The 26,195-nt window shown below is 36.2% G+C and overlaps 3 protein-coding genes across 17 annotated transcripts in view; all 3 read left to right on the top strand.

Moving 5' to 3' along the window:
• The window catches only part of LOC127858369 (uncharacterized), a 275,468-nt gene extending 269,501 nt beyond the window's left edge, over positions 1 to 5,967 (top strand). For 12 of the 15 annotated variants that reach the window (XM_052395452.1, XM_052395450.1, XM_052395451.1 and 9 more), the window contains exons 4-6: positions 149 to 223; positions 1,707 to 1,845; positions 2,616 to 5,967. In XM_052395452.1, coding sequence (XP_052251412.1) covers positions 149 to 223; positions 1,707 to 1,845; positions 2,616 to 2,942 — 541 coding nt within the window. In that variant the 3' untranslated portion in view covers positions 2,943 to 5,967. The remainder of the gene's footprint in view (positions 1 to 148; positions 224 to 1,706; positions 1,846 to 2,615) is intronic. The other 3 variants (XM_052395441.1, XR_008038865.1, XM_052395444.1) reach the window with 3 other exon arrangements.
• The window catches only part of LOC127858367 (probable methyltransferase-like protein 24), a 264,328-nt gene that overhangs the window by 213,724 nt on the left and 24,409 nt on the right, over positions 1 to 26,195 (top strand). The window lies entirely within an intron of this gene.
• Positions 13,972 to 24,098, top strand: LOC127858362 (DBH-like monooxygenase protein 1). Its single transcript, XM_052395430.1, has 13 exons — positions 13,972 to 14,209; positions 15,105 to 15,199; positions 16,055 to 16,204; positions 16,615 to 16,791; positions 17,143 to 17,223; positions 17,790 to 17,966; positions 19,557 to 19,677; positions 19,987 to 20,135; positions 20,836 to 21,027; positions 22,072 to 22,131; positions 22,350 to 22,472; positions 22,795 to 22,908; positions 23,406 to 24,098. The coding sequence occupies exons 1-13, from the start codon at positions 14,023 to 14,025 to the stop codon at positions 23,481 to 23,483; spliced, it is 1,704 nt and encodes a 567-aa protein (XP_052251390.1). The 5' UTR covers positions 13,972 to 14,022; the 3' UTR covers positions 23,484 to 24,098.

Raw genomic sequence — 26,195 nt, 5'->3', positions numbered from 1 at the left:
CCTGTGTTATATCAGGGACCCGTAAAGTGCTGGTCGTGAAAGATTTGCGATTGATTGGTGCTTTGGACTTTTTGACAGAATCACCTAATATTGTAGACAAAATCACCATAAAGTTTGCCTCATCTGTGCAACAACTTATATATTTCAGCATCAATTATCAGTTTGATTTCGATTATGCCACGGTGGACTTGTTTGGCTGTGATGTGTACGCGTTCGATCCCAGGTAAGATTCTAAGTACCTTAGAAAACCATATATACCGCAACCTTGCATAACGCAACCATGTAAAACATGCACCCTTTTTTAATTGAAGAAATAATGAAGCATATTATTTAAGCCAAGAAAACTAGCAAATCGGACCGAAAATGGTTGGCATTTTTATATTGCGCAATCAATGCGGGCATTTCAACCGTTTAGCAGTGGACCGATACAGGGCCATCATGACCCTCTTGTTTTGTAAAGTAAAATGTTATTATGTTTAATTGTATAAAATAACGATTTACTGTTTAAATTAATTATAGAAAAATAATAAATTTGCTATTTTATTATTATATTGTGTAATAAGGCAAGAAGTGTTCACTAGAAGCCTTTTGTAAGAAATATTTTTTCCCTTAAAACTTTTTGTCAATTAGTTTAAAATAATTGGATACAAACTATAAATTATATACATGTATATATTTCTGGATGATATTAGCGTTCAATATTGCAGATTGATAATTCTCAGCAATGCTTATTTCATTTAATAAGGTCGCTATTGTATATGGTTGTTTGTTACTATTTATAAATTGACTATTGACAGATGAGATATTTTGTTTCGAATGCGCGTTTCCTAACACCCTCCATCAAAAACACGCAATTGGATTTCATGTTTCCGCGAAGTTATTCGTTTTTCAAACTCGGAATCGCAGCGGCGTTTCTAGCCGAATATATCAGAAGTCATAAGCGGTCACCACGTGCGCTATTAAATCTGATAGTTACTCATCACAAGATCTTTCCTCGACGTTTGATGTCGCGTAACAAATTGTAAAATATTGGGCTCCACGTCGTTAATAAAATAACGCGTCTGCGTTCAGCAGCCGACATTACCACAACCTTTAGCAACGGAAGTAAATTGTTATGTAGATACCGTCCGAAACAATGTCAACATAGATTTACTTCAAATATTACGGCCGCAGTAAAGATAACAACAAACTAATTCAAATCGAACGTGTTATGGAAAAAAGGTACAACTAAAACACCAAAGAATCGATTGCAATTCGTTTTTGTATAATCGTTTTCCTGTCAAATACAAATTGTAAATAACATAAAATGATCATTATCTTTTGCCCAGTACATTTATCTGGCTTTTGAGCCATTTTCAACAAGCAAATGACAATTTCCTGAAAGTACCAAACTCGTATTAATCACATGCTTAGCTTTCCAAACTGTCGAAGGATTATTTTCTCACAGTATTTGCAGTAAACGTATTCTCTTCAACATTTTAAATTTCACTGGATCTAGCTATACACTGTTTGCGACCAAAACCGCTAAGTCTGTAACGACAAGAATTTAATCAGTGTAATGCTGAAACCGGTCATGTGTTTATATTAATCAATCTCTTGCACGACGGTTACGCTGTATGTGAGAGCAAGGAACTACAACTGTGCATAAATATTGTATATTAATGTGTATGCGAGCATTTGAATGTTTTGCTTTGTAATATTCGCAGCATGAACAGAAGTACGTCGAGAATTACGGAGCACATTAAGTTTTACAAATGGGGCTTGGGTGGAGAAGATACGGTTAACAACTATGGCTGGCCAATCAAAACACTGTCTTCAATACGAAAGGAGCTTGGCCATACTGATGTAAGTTATACCCTATGTATGTTGACATTCAAAAGCTGTTTTGATAATTATCAAACCTTACATTTTAGCTGAATTGCGTCGAAAGCCGAAGGCTTATTGAAACGCTCTCGAGTCCGCTTCCAGGGTAGAGCCAGTACTTGGTGCCGTTGGGTCTAAAGAACGCTACACAGTGGGGATTAAACACGTGATTTACCGGTCGATAGGCGCACACTATACACTATTCGCTACACCACGGCGACCTTCATTTCTTTGCATAATGTACCAATCCGCGATTGTATACAGGTGTCAGATTGTAAAACCTTTACATCTTGTATTATGTTTACTATTTCGTACGAGGGAGAGATATTCCAATGAGGGCCATCAACCACTAAACGAACACAAATCGATCCACTTTGTGTTTGTCAAATTGTTTTATCCAATAGTGTGATGTAACTGGATTGGATTTTGTGATCACGTGCAATTATTGAAGTGATTAACTGAAATGTAGACAGCTAGATGTTTATTTCAATTCTTGGTTACGAAATAGCTACCGGTTAATTACATGTCATTTCCTGGTTAACAAAAATTATTTTGATCTATTACAACTCACGTGTTGGCTACCAAATATCTACCGGTTTACTACAAATCGCTTCTTGGTTACTGAGAATCTATACGTCAATTCATTGCCTCTGTACTAAATATTCATTGGTCTTTTACAACTCACTTAGTTGTTACCAAGTAATATACCGGTCTATTATAACCCAACTCAACTAGTGTGTTGTTCTTTTCAGAAACCTATCGATCTTCTAAAAATAGACATCGAAGGCGATGAGTGGCATGCTATTCCTCAAATGATCGCATCGGGAGCGCTAGATGACGTCAAGCAAATCTCTATGGAAACGCATTTCCTTTCTGAGCGACCATCATCACCGAAAAACTGGGGCAGCATTCCGCTTCCCGGTCATTTGCAGTTATCAGCCCTTAGACAGTTATACGATGCGGGATACAGAATTTTTATGCGGGAAAGGAACATGTGGTCTCATCAACAGTGGCCTTCGATAAGAGGATTTATTACAAATGTCAACGAAATTTCATTGATAAGGCCGGTAAAAAAATAGAAGTAAAGTTCCATCTGCTGTCAGCTGTGGTATTTGCATTGATTGTATTATCGTGTATGATGCCATTGTTTAGCTTTGTTTATGTATGTTACATTTTGTTGCACTTTTGTTTTGTTTAAACATTTTAACTGCGTATTTAAAATACGTTAATGCCAATTTGAAATATTGGATAAAATGCCTAACATTGAAACTTCCTTGCGGCTCGAATATGATCCACTCTGAATAACACGCTAACCGACCACCTAGTTATTCATTGGCTTAAAAGTGTTGTATATTTTGATAACGTTTTTCAGGCGTTCCTTGATATTATTTTTTTTTGTTATTCGCGGAAGACACGTCTGATATTCGTATATATTTGTACCCAACTCTCACTTTTGCAGTTTGTTTTGCCATTACATTGTTATACATTTAGGACTTTGCTTTCGAAGAGTGCTACACTTCTTAACTTATATACCAGTCCGATTTGCTACTGAGCAAGAAGTATTTGTATAATTGTTAACCTGTGCTTCAAATTGGAAGACAATGAAATTCGCATTCTTCGATTACATGCTTAAGGATGGATCAATTGTATACTATGCGCATTGTTTTAGTTAGATTATCTTAGCGGCATGATAATGTAATTTATTGCTGCTTTCTTATGTAATAAGAAATCCGAATTTGTTTTTTTCTCTATTTATACAAGTCATCGGAGGCGGTAATCACGTGACAACAAGTTGGCGACGTCTATGTCGCGACGGGGTTTTCGCCGTTTTTTACCCGTTATCACTTTTATAAAAAAAATGACGCTCACTTTCAAGCCATGTCAGCAAGAGAGTCATTAAGGTTTATTTCGAATTAATATTCTCTCTAAATCTCGACCTAAAGCGATAGTATGGGCATTTTACAATGTTGAATTGAGCTGAAAAGAATGAACAGGTCAAAGGAGTTTTATATTCTATATTTTACGTGACTCACCCAGTCATATAAGCCGAAATGATCCGTAAAACAAAATTATGTCTTTGTGTCGAATGAAATAATCTGCACTTAAACTAAATTTAGATTCACATCGTACATGCATGATCAGTTGTCAAACGAAAGTACGGTTGATATTCAAATGCATTATTTTTCTCTTTCCGGGATATTGTTTTAGTATGTTGATGCTGCATTAACAAATATAAATGTATATGAAGTGAAAACACCAAAAATAAACAACGGTTGCGATAGACACCTCAAAACTGTTAGATGCCCATAATATCACTTGAACAAGCTGCAAATTTTTTTAGCGGAATCACAAAATTGCAGCCCCCGTTAAGAAAATTCTTAGCGTGTAAAGTTGAGATATCGAGCGAATATTAATACGAAATAAGCACCAATGACGTTCTTGTTGATATGGCTGGAAAGTGAGCGGCAATTAAAACTATTCTAATTATCTTATGTTTTATTTATGCATCATGTTTACATAGTTTGTATTAATACAAATAGTAAAGACAATGAAATGTTTTTTGATGAACCAATATTTTACATGTAGACATGACTGATAAACATACTTTATATGAATAGCATGTCATATTTGATATTAAGCTACAAAACGACGGAAATCAAATAGTTATTTGCACGTTTATAATTATATGTTTACAATGCTTATTTACACTTTTTAAAATACGTTCTCTTTTCGGGACGCTTTATGGAAAGACGCTTGGCGGATGGAGGATGGCTGGGCGGTTTGGCGCGCGGTTTTCCGCTCTATTAGTCGTACAGCTATTTCAGATTTGAGTCTCCTTTTTGATACGGGCGTGTATTTTGGTCCCTGGTCCTGTTGTTTATTGGTATTCTAGACATGCATGTGTATTGATAATGCGTCTGAAGTATTTATCTGTAAATATAGGACTCGTATATGCAGCTATCAAACAATTAGGACTGACAGACCAAAGTTTTTCGATCGCATGACAACCAATAATTGATGTTTTCCGTGTAGTTATTCTTTTTTATATATATGGGCCGTGCTCTGTGAAAGGGGCTCCGCACAGGCTAATCAGGGACGACACTCAACGCCTTAACGTGTTTTTTGGTAAGAAGATACTTTCTTGAAACGAAAAATAACATTAAAGCGGAAAGTGTCGTCACTTATTAGCCTGTGCGGACTGCACATGCTAATCATGGACGACACTTTACGCACATGCATTAAACCTCATTTTCACAGAGCACGGCACATATTTATAAAGCTCGTCAACGCTGACATTTTTTATGTATGTATATATATCTTCAGTTATAGTATCAATAAAATCTGTGACGTGTAATTCTTAAATTTTCAACCATGTCAATTAGTAGCGTCGTTCCTTTAAAAAATATGCATAATTTCAGCCTTATATTTATAGTAAATACACGGATTTATAATGGCATCAAAATGCATTTATCAAATAATCAGCCCAAGGTTATTTGATTCTTATATAAGCCGTGTTTAAATGTGGAAGACAGAATATATTCCAGCATTTAATATAAAAACCTGGTGCCTTCTCCTGTTCACTATATTATATTTTGATTATTTATAATGCAGCTTTAAATTTGTGTAAGTACCGTTATGAGTATCACTTGTTTAGGTTGTTGTTGAGTGGAATCGGGTTGAATAACACTGTTGTGATATAGTGAATTCCTAAAACACGTGCATGAACAAACCCGAAAATGGAAACGGGAATCAATTCAAGCGGGTATTTTTGCAAGCATAATTAGTTCACGAGTATTGGGTTTATATTTTAGGGTTATAGATGTGTAAATAATTAGCTATAATTAACGGTTGGTGTCTTCCAGACATTGGATTTTCATTTTGAAATTTGCGTTGGAACAATTAACGTGTGCCTTGTAAAGATACATGTAATTGTTTAAATATAAATTACTATGTACAGGTAAGCTGATATTTATACAAAGGAAAAAAAAACTTTGTAAATAATATGTTTTAAAAACCGAAAGTCGTATGAAAATTGATTTGGTTCGACTGGTTTTAAAGTGGAACTGTTTAACTTGTTCTGTAAATAAAATGAAGAGAACTGTTGCTTTATTTTGTATGAAACATGTTCAATGAATCACCAAAATACACTAAAAACGACAGTCCACACAATTAGACGCACATATGAACAATATCATCAAACAAGAATATATCCACATTTGGCTTCCTGTGACGCAACCTGAAACACTGCCCGGATTCCTGTCGAAAATCAGCATGCGTCGCTTTAGGAAGGTGTACTCTAAAACATTGCTCAATTGTCTGGGATCCGCACCTTCAAACAGACGAAGACAAAGTTGAAAAGATCCAAAAATAATAGGCGAGATTCATCACTGGAGACTTTACCAACAAAGCTCCTGGCTGCATGAAATATGCCAAAACGTATAAAGATCTCACCCCTCCAGGAGAGAAAAAGGCCAACAGACTGATCTTCTTTAAGGTGGTTGAGGTTCTGGTACCAGAAATGTGAAGCCAAAACTTCCTTACCCAAGTCCGTCAATCTAACCGTAGAGTTACCCCTACGACTTTCTCAGACCTTAAAGCAGATAACATGGTTGAACGTTACTCTATCAAAAACTCAAAGTGTTTCATACCAATCGAGTGCAAAACCCCACTATATAAGAACTATTTTTCCTAATACAGTAATATAGTGGAACAATGTGGAAGAAAGTGGTGCGCGCAGGCACAGTTGGCAGTTTCAGGTCAACTGTCCTACAGTCGGAATAACCGCCCTCTCTACAATTGCGCCGACGCTGAAAGGCTCGGAAACGTACCCATCCAGATCCAGGCATAATTGGTTGATTTTGAACTACATCATATCATTTGTAGTTTTGAAAAATATTTAGAATTTGTGTCAACACAATAATAAATATGTCTTTAAAGTGAGGCAGTTCGGCGACATCGATATTTGCAAATAAATGAAAAGTTGTAATAAGCGCCTTTTGAATGTTTACCAATAAGAGTGTTTCATTGTGTTAAGGTAAATAACTCAAAAAAACACATACAAAAAAGAAAGTGAAATACATACCTGCTTGCATTCTTAAGCAGTGAACTAAATCCAACAATTTTAATGGTGAACTAAAACGAAAAAATATAGTAGATTTTTCATATCTCAACAACAAAAATAACGACGAGCCAAACACTAAGCTAAGGGGTGATTACCCTACCAAACTGATTACAAAACAATACTAGCGACACAAGATGCTATGGGGATATTTCCCTACTAACTGGTTACACACCATTAGTATGTGTTGCTTTCATAACATTTACGGGTTACTGATCTATATAACATGTCAATAGTTCATATTCTGCATGTTATAATTCAAGCTATTCAGCAAACTTATCTTAAACAGACAATGTAACAAGAACACATGCAAAATGTGGTTCAAAGTGTCAGGAATTATTTACATTAAAATACATGATTTTACAACAAATGTGATTGCATACTTTGTTATCTATTAGTGGTATATCACCTGTTCAAATCCGACGTTGAACCAACAATTGTGATACATCGGCTATCTCCGGACTCCTCCGTAAGATATAATGTTTTATGGAATCAATCGTCTGCTGATCCAATGTGACGTTGAACATACCTTATAATAATCCGATGCGACACAAACCAGGGCTTAGGAATAGACACTGCTTTCACATGTTATGGACGGCGATCATATGTAAATACGTGTACATTGTACTATTTTTTATGTATATTGCTAATACTATAAATACCCAGAGGAACAGATGTAAATGGACTTTTTGCATCAAGCTCGGAACGATGTCCATTGGAAACATCATTGTTTTTCGGTGTAGCTGTATTAAGCCAGCTTTTCACCTTACTTGACCTTTGTAAGTGTCCAATAAAATTCAAATAAAATTTCTCGCGGCTTGGTACGAATGAATTCACTTCATTTATTCCATTGGCTAATTTGAGTATACCACCAGAACATATGAAACATATCCGCGTCTTTGTAACACTGTTTTACTGCATGAAACAATTTTATCTCGAATGAAAAGGCTAAATAGATGGAACAGTTTTACACTAAATTCTCGACATCAATACAGTTTGTGCGTGCACCTTTTATTTTCAGAGGATTGCTTGCGCAAAAGCGTTTAAACTTAAAGTTTATGTTCTCATAATAAGTACTTACTTCCATATCCCTGTCAACATGTTAACATGTAAAAGTATAAAGAGCAGTGAAAGCGAGGCCTCACTTTAATGCATTGCATTTCAACCCGCGAGGTATCGGATCAATTCGCGGCCAGTGTGTGAATGTCTGGAGTTTATAGAAAAGACATTAGTTAAAACCTATTTATTTTAGCTCGATTGCATCGAAAGGCTTAGGCTTATATAAACGCTCTCGAGTCCGTTTCCTGGGCCTAGAACCAGTACTTGGTGTCTTTGGGGGAGATCTAAAGAACGCTCCCACGGTGGGGATCGAACCCGTGACCTCCCGGTCGCTAGGCGGACACCATATCCATTACACGACGGCGATCTCAAAAATACATTCGCTATCCTTGATCTCATTCATTGAACTATCAACGCCGTATATCTTTTTTAAAGATATTTCTTGTTTATAATATGTTATGACTAGTGATTTTCCACAGAAAACACAGTCAGCTTGTTGTTGTTGTTGTTACGGACTACAGTGATTTTCCACAGACAACACAGTAACTTTGTTGTTGATGTTGTTGTTACGGACCGCAGTGATTTTCCACTGACAACATAGTCACATTGTTGTTGTTACTGACCGCATTGATTTTCAAAAGACAACGCAGTCACATTGTTGTTGTTACGGACCGCAGTGAATTTCAAAAAACAACAAAGTCACATTGTTGTTGTTACTGACTACAATGATTTTCCACTGAAAACACAGTCACATCGTTATTGCTACGAACTGCAGTGATTTTCTACTGACAATATTGTCACTGTGCTGATAAAACGGGCAACAGTTATGTTTAACTTAAAGCCCTGTATATTTGGGTTTGCTACTGATGAAAGTTATCATCCACTGACAAACTGTCACTTTGTTGTTGCTACGGACCACATTGATTTTACACTGGGAACACAATCACTTATGGAAGACATGTATTTTTCAGTGTCAACACAGTCACGTTTTGTTGTTGTTTAAAACAGGCATTTCCCATTGACAACACGCTCATTTAACTCTTACAACACAATGACGTTGTTGTTGTTAAGGACCAATCACAACGCACAACACAGTCATTTGAATCTACGCACTACTCTTAATTGTCACATAATACCAAACCCTGGTGTTGTTTAACTGAAGACAGTTATTATTCAATGAAAACACCGTAATTTTGTTGTTCTGAAGGACCACGATGCATTTTCACTGCCACAACGATTTTCCACTCACAAAACAGTCATTTTGTTATTACGTATTATACTGATTTTTTACTGAAAGTACAATCACTGTATTGCTGTTAATGATTTTCCACTTATAATTACATCTTTGTTTTTGTATCTCGAGAAAGTTATTTTCCACTTCCAACACAGTCCATTTAAGGTAGGGACCGAAATGATTTCCTGTTAAAAACAAGGTCACTTGTTTGTTGATACTAAAAATGTGGGCCGTACTCTGTGAAAGGGGGTTAATGCATGCGCGTTAAGTGTCGTCCCAGATTAGAAAGTGCAGTCCGTACACGCAAATCAGCGACGAAACATTCCGCGTGTTTGGTATTTTCTGTTTAAAGAAAGTCTCTTCTTAGCAAAAATCTAGTTTAGACGGAAAGTGTTGTCCCTTATCTTATTAAATGGATTGTTTCTTGCTTAGTTGTATCGAATATAATAACCGTAGCACTTCGCTTCTTTGCGATTTGTGTAGTTGGACAATTGTTTTTACATTTGTTTCTCTTTTGCTGATGTTTACATGCATACCATTACATTAAAACATCAACATGTCTATAAAAGTGTCAATATACGAGTGTGATTACTACGTGTAAAAAATGTCGAGAAGAAAATCAGTTAAATTAAAAAAATTATCTTAAAACGTGTCCAATGTGTTGAATAATAAATAATGGAAAACATATAATTATGTTTTGCGATGAAATTATACTATTACAAACATTGAAATTTTTAGCATACTCACACGTCTTGCTTTGTTATAAGCTAATTGTATAACAAATGCACAAAGGAATGTAGAATGACGATGATGATGATGATGAAGATGATGACGATGATGATGATGGTGGTGGTGGTGATGTTGATGATGATGTTGGTTGTGATGATGCTGATGATGATAATGGTGGTGGTAATGATTATGATGATGATAATGATGATGATGATGCTGCTGCTGATGCTGCCGCTGATGCTGCTGCTGATGATGATAATGATGATAATGATGATGATGATGACGATGATGATGATGATGATGATGATGATGATGATGATGATGAGGATGAGGATGAGGATGATGATGATGATGATGATGATGATGATGATTATGATGATGATGATGATGGTGATAATAATGATGATGCTGATGATGATGATGCTGGTGGTTGTGCTGCTGATGATGATGCTGCTGTTGCTGCTGCTGATGATGATGCTGGTGATAATGATGCTGCTGCTGCTGACGATGATGATAATGATGATGATGATGATGACGTTGATGATGATGATGATGATGATGATGATGATGATGATGATGATGATGATGATGATGATGATGATGATGATGATGATGATGAAGATGATGAAGATGATGATCATGATCATGAGCCGCTAGATTAATGTCATAGATTTTACTCTCATTCCTAGGTTTCCTATGTAAGGTATTACCTAGCCAAAGGTGACTGTAATATGAAAGATAAAATTTTGAAATAGCACGTCTTCACAAACACACACATGATAATGTCAATCAAGCGAGGCCCGGTCGAACATGTGTGTATATATATAATATTACGAATTAAGGTTTTGTATAAAGTATATAAATAACTGTGCATACGGTGAACTTGGTAGAACATCCTCATCTCAAAAAAACATGCACACATAAAATATATTAGAATTACGTATGCTATCATGTACAAATAATTTTATGTTATTCCGAACCATTGGTGTATATGGTGAACAGTTTACTAGAAATTGTGGCTCTAATGATGTATGGTTAAACCAAGGCGTTTGGGATTTTGGTATGTATTCGTTCAATGTTATTACAATCAGGCTTACAAATTGTTTATACAAAGATGGAATTCCGACGTGAAACAATTACACGTAACATATATGTATTGATATAAAAAAACAACTTTCATACCTATGTTAATGATGTCGCTATTTTACAGATTGGCCCGCTATTTCCATTTACAGATCAACCTGCTATTTCCATTTAAAGATTCGCCCGCTATTTCTGTTTACAGATTGACACGCTATTTCCTTTTACAGACTGTCCCGCTATTTCAATTTACAGATTGGCCCGCTATTTCCATTACATATTGTACAGCTATTTCCATTTACAGATTGACACGCTATTTCCATTTACAGATTAACCCGTTTACAGATTGGCCCGCTATTTCCAGTTACATATTGACCCGCAATTTCCATTTACAGATTGACACGCTATTTCCATTTACATATTGGTCCGCTATTTCCGTTTACTGATTGATCCTCTATTTCTATTTACAGATTGACTTTCCATTTCCATTTACAGATTGACTCGTTTACAGATCAGTCCGCTATTTCCGTTTACAGACTGACTCGCTATTACCATTTACAGATTGACTCGCTATTTCCATTTACAGATTGACCCGCTATTTCCATTTACAGATTGACCCGCTTGTTCCATTTACAGATTGACCCGTTATTTGATTGGTCTGCTATTTCCATGTATAGATTGTCCCGTTATTTCCATTTACAGATTTGCCCGATATTTCCATTTACAGATTTGCCCGATGTTTCTATTTACAGACTGTCCTGCTATTTACATTTACAGATTGTTCCAATGTTTCCATTTACAGATTGGCCCGCTATTTCCATTTACTGATTGACCCGCTATTTCCATATACAGATTGAACCGCTATTTCCATTTACAGAATGGCACGCTATTTCCATTTACAGATTGGCCCACTATTTCCATTTACTGATTGACCCGCTATTTCCATTTACAGAATGACCTGCTTTTACCATTTACAGATTGGCGGGCTATTTTCATTTACAAATTGGCCAGCTGTGGACTAAGAGTCTCTGCATATACACTTAATGTTGAAACTTGTCGATCGCGTCAACCAATATCAATACACTTAAAAGCAGGCAAAGGTACCCTTTGTTATTCTCTCTAAGATAAATAGCATTTCACTATTGAATGTACACTGTATTGCAATGTTTACCTAATAGTATTAAATGTATGTAAGTATATTCCCTTCAAAACAGTATTTTGAATAGGACGGAAGCTATGTGTAGTAACAAATGGTTGGAAAATAAAAAATTGTATAAAACTTATACCGACTTACTCTACGTTGTATTCTCAATAGTACACATCTCGTTTTCATTTCCGGGTGCTTTTGAAAGCTCCGTGGTATTGTTTTATTTGTGTGAGTAAAATAATACAGACACAGTTATATTATACTGTTTATTGTATTTGCATTTTGATGTTTGATATCGACATAACGTTGAGAACTCTTTCTGTGTTTAATGAATCATTTTAACCTTCGGTGAACTCATGTGCATGTTATCGAGTGTATTACTCAATAAACTGTATATCAAATGCAATAAATTATATCACATATGTTGTAGGTCTCTTGTGTTTACAAAACTAGTGTTTATGTACGGCTTATTATGTCTCACTTCTATTATATGTTTAATCCATATTGTGATACATACTGCATGTTTAAGTGGGCATTCGTGGAAGAAGGAAATATCATTCTTATTGAAAAGAGTGCAAACAGATTGTGTGTATATTTAAATGTCAAAAAAATAGATTAAGATCAAAGTTATCAACATTTTAACAATACCTGCACGGTCACACACATCTCGGACAATCTTCAAACACCCTGGGCAAACTTAGCCTACTCAAAATGAATTTTGACGTGATTTCACACATTCACATTCAAATTTCAACTGGGATCGCACGACCATATACGGTCACACCTCAAGAAACCGAAATAATAGTAATTCGCGGAAGCAATTTTGTTAATTAATTTGTCTGAGATAACATATAACGGCATGTACTGGAGAAGTTGAAAACATGTACAGTCATAAATACTAAAAAGAAACAAACGCATTCAAAACCCAAAAGGCTGTCCGGTTATGGGATTGGTCGTGAACACAAACATGTCAGTTTATGTGTTGATTTTTTTTTTAAGGTTCGTATACGTTTGTTTTAATAAATGTATGTAAGTGGTTAGGCACGTTTCGACACTAAAATGTATGCAACATATGTTGGCGGGCATTAAACCATGAGTTGTACGTTTGCATGCCCTAAAATTAGGCAGTTTTCGCAATTCTAATCGGTATTGAATTATCAAACAGAATAAATACTTTATGAGTATGCGTCTCACTCTGTGAAAAGGGGGTTTAATGCATGTGCGTAACATCTCGTCCCTGATTAGCCTGTGCAGTCCGCAGCGGCTAATCAGGGATGACACTTTTCGCTTTTATGATATTTTTCGTGTGAAGAATGTCTTTTTTTTTAGCAAAAACCTAGTTTAGGCGGAAAGTGTCGTCCCTGAAGTCCGCACAGGCCAATCTGGGACGACACGTTACGCACATGCATTAAACCCCTTTTTCACAGAGCACGGCTCATATCTAAAACATCTAGGTCAAAAGTGATGTTGGTCAGCCCCGCCGAACAAAACGAGTTCACAATCTGATAAATAAAAAGCCAGGTAAATGTCGACTACAGATATGTTTATTTGCTCGGCAAGATAACCAAGACTCGTTGTTTAGGTTTTCGAATCCTGGTCAAATAGACTTATCTGTATTCAAACCTCATCTAGTATTCTCTATATTCACCAATCTAGGAACACTAGAACGGGCCTTAAACAGATAAAGAAAATCTATTAATAAATTCCCGACTATGACGAGAATCCTATATAAACTGTGAATCAGTTACCACTAGACAAACACAAGGGCATCGCATAAATCACAAGCCAATCATGCTCAAATGCCTCGTATTTCTACTTGGGGCGATGTTTCCCGGGACCTTCGGGATCACGAAACCTGGACTGAAGACCACAGAACCCTTTGATCACGTCGCTCAGCTGGACGAACGCGGGATGTTCACACTATTCTGGAATTTCAACAGCACCCATATTACGTTTGAAGCGCATGTGGAAACGAAAGGTTAGTGATGACGGTTCGTCAAATTAAGTTTTTACGGTCTTGTATAAGTGACGTATTATATGAGCATTAATATTCGTTTTATCACATGCCATATCCTGTTTCCCATGTAATATAACCATTAGGCCTACGAATATTTTTATCTTACACATGTGTGGGTGATAATTAACGAGTGAATGATAATGTGATAGTGAGAGATAATGTACGAATGCATAACAAAATTCACAAGTGAGTGATAATGTACGACTGATGATAATGTACAAGTGAATGAAAATGTTCGAGTAAAATATAATTTACGAGAGAATGATAATGTACGAGTGCATGGTAATTTACTAGTGAATGAAAATGTTCGAGTTGATGAAATTGAAAGACATTACAAAACTCATTATGTGTGGGTGAGTAGAATAATGTGGGATTACAAATAATATATTGTGACAAACACATGAGCAATTACAAAACAAAATATATAAGGACAGATCAAATATAGCCTGTGAATTGATATCTTCTTTAATTATTATGCAGGGTAGGCGTCTGAATAGAATTTTGTTTTGAATACGTGTATACTATGATAATATTGCATACATAACCTTTTCAACAAAATGCGTCACATAACATACATATTATTAGGTATGCTTGATTGATTACACTTCTTTTATGCTGTTGTTGTTGATAAAATTCGTCTTTCATTAGCTCAGATATTTAAATATTAATTTAGTATTATTCATATACGTCTGTAAACCGCCCTTCGAAATCGGCAAATCAGGTAATTAATTTTTGATTTAATACTATGGTATGCAACATGTTTAGCCCGCTTGAATATTTAAGTCTCACCCATACATGTTGCCTGCAAAGTGTGTTGTTTTTTTCTGTACCCCGAGATTTTGTGATCGTATTACAGGATGGGTTGGTCTTGGCTTTTCCGGAAACGGAAACATGTTCCCCGGCGATGTTGCAGTAGGATGGGTAACTGATCAGGGACAGACCCACTTTTCGGTATGTTGAAACTTGCAATAAAATTGAATTGTTTCACGAAGCTAGCTACAAGTTTGAAATAATCGTGCAGTCATAGTACACTACGCAACGTTTAACATCAAGACAGTACAAAACAAAAACATAAAAAAACGTACGTTCATATGTAAACATTTGCCTTCAATGGCTGTTCGAACTTGCGTTTTGGACCTAACTGATTAGCGGCGTACCCTATCGGTCAAGTAATAACAGTATCCAGAAGCAATTAGCTTAAAGTGGCTCGATACAAGCATTTGATGACAGGTTTATGCCGGTAATGCTAAAATATCATAACATACCGTGTATGCAATTCTAAAACACGTCTTAAAAACAATAGTAAGAATAAAAAGATTTTTTTAAAATATCAGTTAGCCTAGATGAAGCCAAAATTAGATCATTTCAGTATTTGAGCCGCGCTCTGTGAAAAGGGGGTATAATGCATGCGCGTAAAGTATCCTCCCAGATTAGCCTGTGCAGTCCGCACAGGTTAATCAGGGACGGCATTTTCCGCTTTAACTTGAATTTTGCTAAGAAGAAACTTTTTTTAAACGAACACAATCATTTAAGCGGAAATTGTCCTCCCTGATTAGCCTGTGCGGGCTGCAGAGGCAAATATGAGACAACACTTTACGCACATGGATTAGACCTTTTTTCACAGAGCACGGCCCATTTATAAGTTTTTAGTACACATTATTTTATACAATCTGACAATTCAAACATATACATTTAAGGATATCAATTACGAAATGTCGTAACGATGAATAAAATGAAAAAGCAGATTCAAACTACATATGTTTATGTATAGAGTCTTATGAAATACTCGGACTGTTTTCTTGTCAGGACCGTCACACGACCGGGCATCGCACGCCAGACGTAGATACGTCGCAGGACTGGTTCCTTTTGTACGCGGAGGAAACGAGCTCTGGTACCGTCCTGAAAATGGTCCGGAAACTACAGACGTGTGACAACGCTGAAGATATAGACATAAACGTAACTACAGAAAACTTGCGTTTCGCCAACTTTATATTAAAACAGCATAACTATTCAGTGCCCCTAATCCACAATGCTAGGTGTAGGGACAATATAATACACTCCGGGGATCAAATTAACCATTTTATTGAAAGATTCCACATATCACGAACAACGACACAGCATTTACGCTACCGACAGTTTTTACAGAACCCAGTACCACTTTGAGTTTCCTTTAGTTTACGTTTCTCAAAAACACGTCTTTAAACGCTTTTGGCACCTTGACTTTTCAACAGTTAAAAAAAATCATGATGGCCCATGTGACCCATCACTGTGTCATATGTCAATTTTCAAACCAGCAGCACATTGTTAAGGCTTTCGGTGTTTTGATTTTCCCACATATTTATCGACACCGTCCGCGTTCATTTCAGAATGGCACAAATCGTGTCATCTACGCGTTCGGCTCGGAAGACCCGCAAAACGACCGCAGCATCTTGTACCACGGGACCACAAGGGGCACCAAGAGCCTCTTCCTGCTTAATCCAGACAAAGGGGATGGAAATATCCGAGAGACAAAGATTATGCACTTTGATTTTCTCAATCTGAACGTAAGGATACGTTAATCTATGAATACGTGTTATCGTATAAAAGAGTTTGCTGCATAAGCGCGTTTATCAAAATGGTCTGCTGTGGTAGACTCACTTTAATTTCGTCGTGTATTTATTTATTGATTGTATTTATTTATTTATTTTAACTTTTTTAGGGGAAGGGGGGGGGGTACAAATGATTGTATAAAGACATACATGAATTGATAACTCAAATAATCGTATCAGACATGGTATAATTATTATAGAATAAATAGTTCATGATATATTATATATTGCCGTACATCGTAACCATTACTATGTAAAATGCATTGTTTATGTCGAAGATTGTTTGACCTTACATTTCAATTTCAGTATATGGTTCCCAACGACACCACTACTTACCACTGCCGAGCATTTATCATGCCCCCTCTCGGTAAACACCACATTATTAAGGTAGGAACTGCTTTTTGTTAATAAATATAAATAATTTGAAGTAAGTATTTCAATTCATTAACAACTCTAATATTACCAAGTTATGGTAAGATAACAGTAAATATCTTCCAAAACTGTCAATTCAAAATAAACTTGTTCGTAAGTTCCATAATTTTGTCCAAGTGATGATACACGATAACTGGAATCTAACCTACGCTGTGTACCAAACACATATATTACTCACACATGAATGCATATAAACTTCATCGAGAAATGACTCAAACAAAACATCACTTGTAAGTACTGGGATTCAAATGCTTTGTAGTTGTTCCCGCACACGCAAGTGAATTGTGCACATGTACGTATCGCGGAATGATGTAATGTGTGTAATGTCGAACCAATCAGGCGATATAAACAAAGCTGGTCCATGTCAAATTCCATGTCACATACCATATCGATCATTTTCATTACATTGACACGTACTATCAAGTGTATACAATTGGTCAGACGGGTTTTTGCAGTTAGGCATTGGGGGGCGTTTCCCATGTCTACCGCAATTGAAGATACGTCTATTGTCAACATTACAGTACGAGGCCATTATCACCCCAGGAAACGAGAAACACGTTCACCACATCCTGTTGTCGAGGTGCAAGGTTAACCCGCAGTCTGTTAGTCAGTTAGACGGCAAATCGGATGTATGTTTCCAATCCAAGACCATTCCTGAATGCTCGGATTACATATTGGGCTGGGCCATTGGCGGAGAGGTATTTATGAACCGCGTTCTGTGAAAACTGGGTTTAATGCATATGTGTAAAGTGTCGTCCCAGAAAAGCCTCTGAAGTCCATACAGGCTAATCAGGGACGACACTGGCCGCTTGTATGACATGTTTCGTTTTCAGACAGTATCTTTTCAGCCAATAAACAGTTGATCCGGAAGAAGTCGTCCCTGATTAGCTTGTGCGGACTCCACAGGCTAATCTTGCTCGACCCTTTACGCACATGCACTAATCCCCTTTTCACAGAGCGAGGCTCGAAAGTTTCTATGTCAGGTACTCGCTCTCGCTAATTATAAAATTGCAAATGCCTTGCATCAAACCTTCTTTGGTAACGACGGCTAACTCAAGATGGCTACGTAACAATATGTTGCGCAGAGATACTTTTGACGAACGATATCACTAAGTCGTTCTGGTCATGTCTAGGTAATTCTTATTTAGTTAACTTTATTTCCTAAAATCCATAAGTTCTATGTTTATTGTTATGCTTGTTATGCGTGAATATTGTATCTTTGGTTTTAATGTATTGATGACACAGTTCCGACTTGGTGCATTGTTACATTTAATGATAAGAAATGTTTTATTGCATTGCTCAAAAAGATCACCTGATATATTAAATGTGGATAAACAATTGGTTCACTATATGTTATCTATATGCATACAATATCCCAATTACGGTAATAACTTTCAAAATATGATATAAAACTAGCAATAGACAATTATTCGCAAGAAGACATTTTTCATAAAGATTCGAACTTCATTAATCCTCTGTGAAATGAACATATGAGCCATGGTCTGTGAAAAGGGGGTTTAATGCATGTGCGTAAAGTGTCGACCCATACTAGCCTGTGCAGTCCGCACAGGCTAATCAGGGACGACACTTTCCGCCTAAACTTGATTTTTGCTAAGAATAGACTTTCTTAAAACGACATATATCATTAAAGCGGAAAGTGTTGTCCCTGACATTTGAGTCAATAACGTTTTCTATGATACCTCGTGATTTAAAATCGATATTCCACCAAATCAAACAAATATCTTTTTAAAAGATCGTAAAGAAGGGATTCAGCTGGTTGCATATTACAAGAACAAATATGTACACCATTTTCAAAGCCGAAAACAGAATTAAGAAGTAAACACCAAACGATCCCTTTTGTATTTATATTAGCAACTTCAAAAGTAGCTTGTATTTATGGGAAACAATAAAATAGCCTAAGATGTCTAGAACTCGGTTTATGTGCTCGAAGTGCGATCGAATATTTTATTTATCTAATTGTAAACGAGCAAACCAACTGCATGACCCGCATTGCTGCCGTCGAATTTCTTATAAGCTGTCTTAATACTTTAATCATCTCAATTAGCCCGTATATGTCAAAATAGGTCTGGGATTTCTGATGTCTTTTTTATAAGTTTAAAATTCCTTTTGCAGCAATTATAGTAACTTCAGATACAACCCGAATTGACACAAATTGCTATTTTGAGTTTGTCTTCAAATTCCAAGGTCAGCTACAAATGAATGATATAATTATTTGATACAGCGCTTGATAAAGTTTACGTCAACACAGATGTATGTTCCATAAACAGGCATTTTACTTCCCGCCTAATGTCGGATTCTCAGTCGGTGCACCGGAAGATCCGGTTTATTACCACTTGGAGACCCATTATGACAACCCCGATGGAAGAGCGGATATCCTTGATAACTCAGGTACCATAATAATCATTATATGGTAAAAAAACGCAATCAAGTCATCAATTCAATATCTACGAAAAAATTAGGTGGATTTGTTCAAAAACACTCTCTAGTCATCTTCATCATCGTCATCATCGTCCTCCTCCTCCTCCTCCTCATCATCATCTTCATCATCATCATTATCATCATTATCATCATCTTATTATTATTATTTTCTCGGAGAACAAGTTTTTTTCCTGCATAATATTTCAATGTATAAAATACCAATTAAAAAAATAAATAAAATGTTGATTCTTTAACCGAACGTTCAATTAATCTGACAAGGCATACGCATTACTCTGACATCGGAGCTGCGGCCCATAGATGCGGGAATGTTACAAATGGGAATTTCGTTCAACTACAGACAGGTCATCCCTCCGGGCCAGAGCAACTTTATTTCCAGAGGCCATTGTCGAGACACCTGCACCCGACTGGTCAGCTTGTGGTGTTTATTTATTTTTTTTACAAAAATATTGAATTGAAAGAACAGAATGCATGTAGTCAAAAAGACAGAGTTTTTGTTATGTTAGATATCAAAGTTAACTCACACAAGACGGTCAGCGTTATAAACTAGATACATTTTATCGTACATACACGTATTCATTTTACTCGAAGCTGCAGATTGTGTTTTATTTTAGATTTAAGTAATATCTACTTCAATTATAAGTTGTTTTAGGCAACGCACCTTTGTTTCAACTAGGACAGCTGTCAATTTCTGACAAAAGTATGTGAACAATGCTTTTATTAAATACTACTCTCGGCTAAATCTCCTCGAAGTGGGTATCTTCCCATACGGTTTAACGGCCGCAATAATTTCGGGTCTTGAAGATTTTCTCATGCGTTACTTTAATTGGATGTTCCTTTTCTGCTTGATACAACATAACTTATCTTTCAATCATATACAATACAATACTAATAGATTTTAAATCGAAAATCCTCATGTGGTGGCAGGGATTATATCGTGCTGTATTCGGAGCCATATGGTGGTTGTTATCAGCTAAGGTTGCCAAGAATGGCAGGTTAATACACCGACTTGCTAAGGCTTTTATCTTGTTACAAAATAAATGACAAGACACAATACAAACTCATACAAACTAATTAGTCCCTAAGTAGTGTTCTTCACCCGTTTTTCAGAGCATGGCACAAGCTAACATTACGGAGTTCAAGATCTTTGGGGTCCTTCAGCACTCGCATGTCGCCGGTGTCCGCATCACCACACGTCACTTCCGGGACGGGCGCGAGCTTCCGCTGATTATCACCGATCCGAATTACGATTTCAACTTTCAGGACTTTCGAAAATTACCGGAAGAGATCGCCGTTCATCCAGTATTTAATCATAGTTTTTATTTGTAACGGCTTTTAGCTAAGTTTATGTTAACAAAAAATGTAAATAGAAAGTTCACGGAATTCATTTTTCCCCAGGATGCTAATGTGATGTGAATTAACCCATTTATCCCTAGTGGACTCTCCCATCCTTCTAACTTGGATCAATTTATTTCTAACATAAGTGATGTCTAGTATATTTATTTCTATATTTAGAATATTTCTAAAAGAATTCCTTTAAGCAAACATCGAAGACCCTGATGAAACGCCGCATCATGCGGCGTCTCATCTGGGTCTTCGCTGTTTGTCAAGGCCTTTTTTCTAGACGCTAGGCATAAATGCATTAACTTAGATGTGATTCACGTGTGTTCATCCTATGCGGCAAGCGGCAACCGTTTCTTAATAGTTTAGACTGAGTTCCTGGGTACAAAAAAGTAAATACGAAACAAAGTTTATTTTCATAACCATGTTTTACTAGCAACATACCAAGTAAAGATTATTTTCAAAGCAGTTCGTAGTTTCTAAGCATTTAAAAGTGCGCATAAGCTACAATAGGATGAACTATTGTTCAGGAAATCAGCTGCCCTTTTCTAAACAAATTTTTATGATCAACACATTTAATGCTAAGCATATATCATGCTAAATGTATGTTTTACTTAACCTATTTTATGCTTAACATATTTATGCCATCAAGAGTTACAAAAGGTTCATTTCGTTATTCCAAACGTATTAAATATCAGATCAAGTCTTCCTTCTTCTTCTTCTTCTTCTTCTTCTTCTTCTTCTTCTTCTTCTTCTTCTTTTTCTTCTTCTTCTTCTTCTTCTTCTTCTTCTTCTTCTTCTTCTTCTTCTTCTTCTTCTTCTTCTTCTTCTTCTTCCTCTTCTACTTTTAAATAAGTGTTTGGCTCCTATTGAGCATCGACGCACTGTTGCAATACAAGGAGTCCACACATAATATATAATTTCATGCATTGTTTGAAAACGAATAATGCATTTCAATAAATTTAATTGCTTTGTCAAACTTATATCTGCGTGTATTTTTTCCAGGGTGACAGCTTCAGAGTAGATTGTCACTATAACACCGTCGGAAAAACACAGCCAGTTTTGGTAAAAAAACACAGATTAGTATTTTATCCTTCTTGATAAGTACTTTTGGATATCTTGATGTTTTCCGGCCAAAATACAACGATTATGTTGATGCGTATAAATTAAACAACGAGCGAGTCGTTTAACGTTGGCAAGTTAACATTTCTGTAGAAAGTACGATTAACAAAATTAATCTTTTGAAAACCCAGACTTAAATTAACGCGTTTGTTTTATGACAGGGTGGTGTGGCAACTACACAGGAGATGTGCATGTCGTTTGCCTACTACTATCCAAGGATACCAATGGCCAACTGTATGTCGATGCCGAACTATGGTATATACGGTGACGATGCAGAAACGAGGGTAAACATTAATGATTTTAAAGGACGCCTTTGAAATAAACCATATTTGTGAAAATACCCTGGTCATATACATGAAATAAGATAGACGAAAGACATATATATTAAATGGCATTCAAAGCCAGTTTAAATGTTATATTTATAGATTATGACCCTTCAATATTAATTAAAAGTGCTTAACATTTAACTTACCATTGATCGCGCTATTAGTCTACGGACATACATTTTGAAATGAGGTCAATGTTGCAGAATGAGACAAAATTCTAGAATTCCACACAAATTCCGCATCATTCATTAACCCTCTTTTTCCCCCACCCACCCTGTAGACATGGCAGATGATTCAAAATGCGGACTGGACAAATAAGACCGTAGTAGACTGGTTCACTCAGCAGCAAAACACCGGTCCCGGATATGCATGGTGCAGTGGAGACAGTTTGAAGGTAACCAGTCTATTAAGAATTTAATCACACTTTCTGTTAAGTGAAGGTTGGAGTTATAGTAGGCGTTCAACGCGTGATTGTATATACATATATATATATATATATATATATATATATATATATATATATATATATATATATATATATATATATATCAGTTTTTCTTTTCTAATGCGATTAGGAACCAATAAAATATGTGTGCTCTATTTTCAGCAACGTTGATTGTTCCGTTCTAAAAAAATTTCAATAAGGCTTAGTAATGTTTAGTGCTAAAGCTGGCATTAGGCTCATCTTAAGCCAAACCACGTCATACAATATATTTCATAAGTACAATAATTGTAATTGAAATAGAAGAATGACTTTCAATAAAATAAGCCGGGTCGTTCGGGTATATTTGTCAAAACAATACAGGTTATATAATATTTTGCATTCACATATTATGTTGATATCAGTGCAGTTTCGTATATAAAATAATTATGTGAGTTCATTTGTTCTAGGTTCCTGACGACTTTAACTACCTGTTCACTGGCAATCTACCGCCGCATGATTTCATTGAGCCCAGCAAGTGCCCGTAACCAACCATTGATTCTGATTGGACAATCGCTAATCACGTGTCCGTAAAAAACCACCGATTCAGATTTAAAAATACATGTAGTTAATAAACATAATTGCTTAGCACTTTAAAATCTACAATAAAACACAATAAATAAATGGAACGTTGATAATTGTTAAAATTGTTTAACTATTGTTAAATATTTGTATCGTGTAATGATTGTGTATAATATTTTCATAAATTGTCAATTAATTTGCAAGGTAAAGCCCAAACTCAACACTCAAATCAACAAATATTTCGTAAGCGGTTTCGAAAAATAAAGTTAATGCATGAAAAACCAGTGTTCATTATAGCAAACGCCAAATTTTTAACGCTAGATGTTTTCTAGTAACACAGATTTAACGAGATACAAAATGCTCCTTTTTATTTTTAGCGTGATAGTACCGTCATATTCAATTGCACATTTATATATATAGGTGAGTAATGATGTAAACATGTTTTGACATGATCTCACAATTTTGAGTTTCCTTTGTAAACAAGCAGTAACAAGTTCTTACGGGTCTCACTTTAATAAGAATAAACCTTAACAAAAATGTCAAAATTGTCTAATCTTGTAATAAAAACATCAAAAACATTACCAACTAATTTTAGATTGAACCGACAAATCCCTTATAAGTCTTTACCATTTAAGTTGAACACATGATTGGTCCTCAGGATTGCGATTTTTAGTTGCTCGCTTGCGGACAACTAAGGTTAAGATCAGATTTTGCAAGCCAGTGTTGCTAATGACCCAAGACCTGATAACTGCCGCATCTGCGCCGAGAAAGAATTCGCGGCGCTGTTTCAGCTCTTGAATTACAATCATTTACAAATTGACACAAAATACGATTATCGTGTTACATGAACTAATTATGAAAGGATCCATATATAAAAATTGTAACAAGTGTGTTTCTATGCGTGTCGCGGAAGAGTAAGTTTGTGAAGTATTAAAATAGTCCACTACGTTCTGCGTAATTCGAGTGGTATTTTTGCGCAGAACAGTTCATTCCAAATCTGAGGCTATTAATAGATCAGGGAAAATAAAACGATCGCTGATCAACAATGAGACGTCGAGATTGCAATACATTTTCATACGTCTTTCGCGTAACCTCGTTGATAGCGCTTGACGGATTTCTGGTAGTACAGCGGGTTGGGGGTTCTGTTATGGCTGATAAATCTGCAACAGGGATTTTTATATAAACGTTGAAATTTACAAAAACAGGTGTGCAGATTAGGCTATTAGTTACCAACCTTAAAAACAACCGATTCTTTATCAGATAAACGGAAGAAAAACGGGACAATGAAGCAAAGAAAATATTAAAAACAAGAACTGTCTCATCGGAAGACATATGCCCCCGAAAAACGCTTTTTCGAAACCTAAAAGCAGATTTCGAAACCTAAACGCGGACCCTAAGATCAAGGTCAATGTCAAAGTGGTCAAAATTTGTGTGCGTTTGGAAAGGCCTTGTCCATAAACACATGCATACCAAATATGAAGGTTACATCTGAAGCGGCATTGAAGTTATGAGCATGTTTCGAAACTTTAACGCAAAAGTGTGACGGACAGACGGACAGACGGACAGTGCGATCACTATATTCCCACCTTCGGGGCCATGAAAAAACGTTTAACCTAAATATTCATATGAATTGCATTTTCATTATTGTTTCATAACGATAAGTTAATCGCAGTTCATTGTGAAAATTCATGACAATCGGAAATAATGTATCAATTTTCGCTAAAGCTCAACAGAAAACAACATAACTGTTTGGGTTGATCGTTTTCGATATTATTGTATCTGTGATATATGTTTAAATAATACTTCCCATTTTGACTCGGTACTTAATCGTCCGGGGCACACGCAATGGACTATCGATAAACGTTGATAACACAGTATTGCTTTCAAGATGAGGAAACACAAACTTCCGGATAAATATAGTGTCAGGATAAGACGGAAATCGTTTCATTATCTCACGACAAATGTTTGCCGTTCTCTTTAGTTGGTATGGAAATCGTTCTTGAAAGACTTAAACGCTACTGAACTTTGCCAGTTTGCAATAAATTAAACATGTTTACTTAAATTTTCCCTCATAAAGTATTGCGCTAAGATGTTCCATTTATAAGAAACATGTTATCGTTGCTATGGACCAGTCTGTGAATCTCGCAGTAGGTCAAAAAATACCTTATGATACCAGGAAACCTTGCGTGATTTATAGCGGACAGCGCTGCTACTGACTAGACTGCGCGACTGCGCAGACAGGGTTTTGGCTACGCTATTCAAAGCGCCATAAAACTCATTTTCGAATGACGCGGCTAGAAAATTATGATCTGAATGTGTCGAAAGAAAACTGCATGTCGAAAGAAAACTGCATGCTAATCAAATATTTGAATACCATATATTCGGAAGCTAGATCGTGCACGTCGTTATCGGGGCGACAATCACTCGCAGATTTTTTTTTAATAATCCGAAGAAGCGCCAAGCGGAATGGTAATTGTCCGTAGGTGGATATTGGTTTTTTAACATTGCCTAAAGTGGGTCGATTATGTAATCTTCCTCGGGCGGCTCTATTAATGAGCGAGTACCGTGAACCCTCGACCCGGATGTCCTCTCCTGCTGACTTCGCTGACTCCCAGAACTTGGAAGGATTGCTAAGCGGAATGGTAATTTACTGTATGTATATAGTGGTTTCACTACAT

The sequence above is a fragment of the Dreissena polymorpha genome, chromosome 14 (assembly GCF_020536995.1).
Source record: "Dreissena polymorpha isolate Duluth1 chromosome 14, UMN_Dpol_1.0, whole genome shotgun sequence".
NCBI lineage: Eukaryota > Metazoa > Mollusca > Bivalvia > Myida > Dreissenidae > Dreissena > Dreissena polymorpha.
Note: the sequence above shows the minus strand (reverse complement) of the source record. Positions and strands in the feature narration are given on the sequence as shown.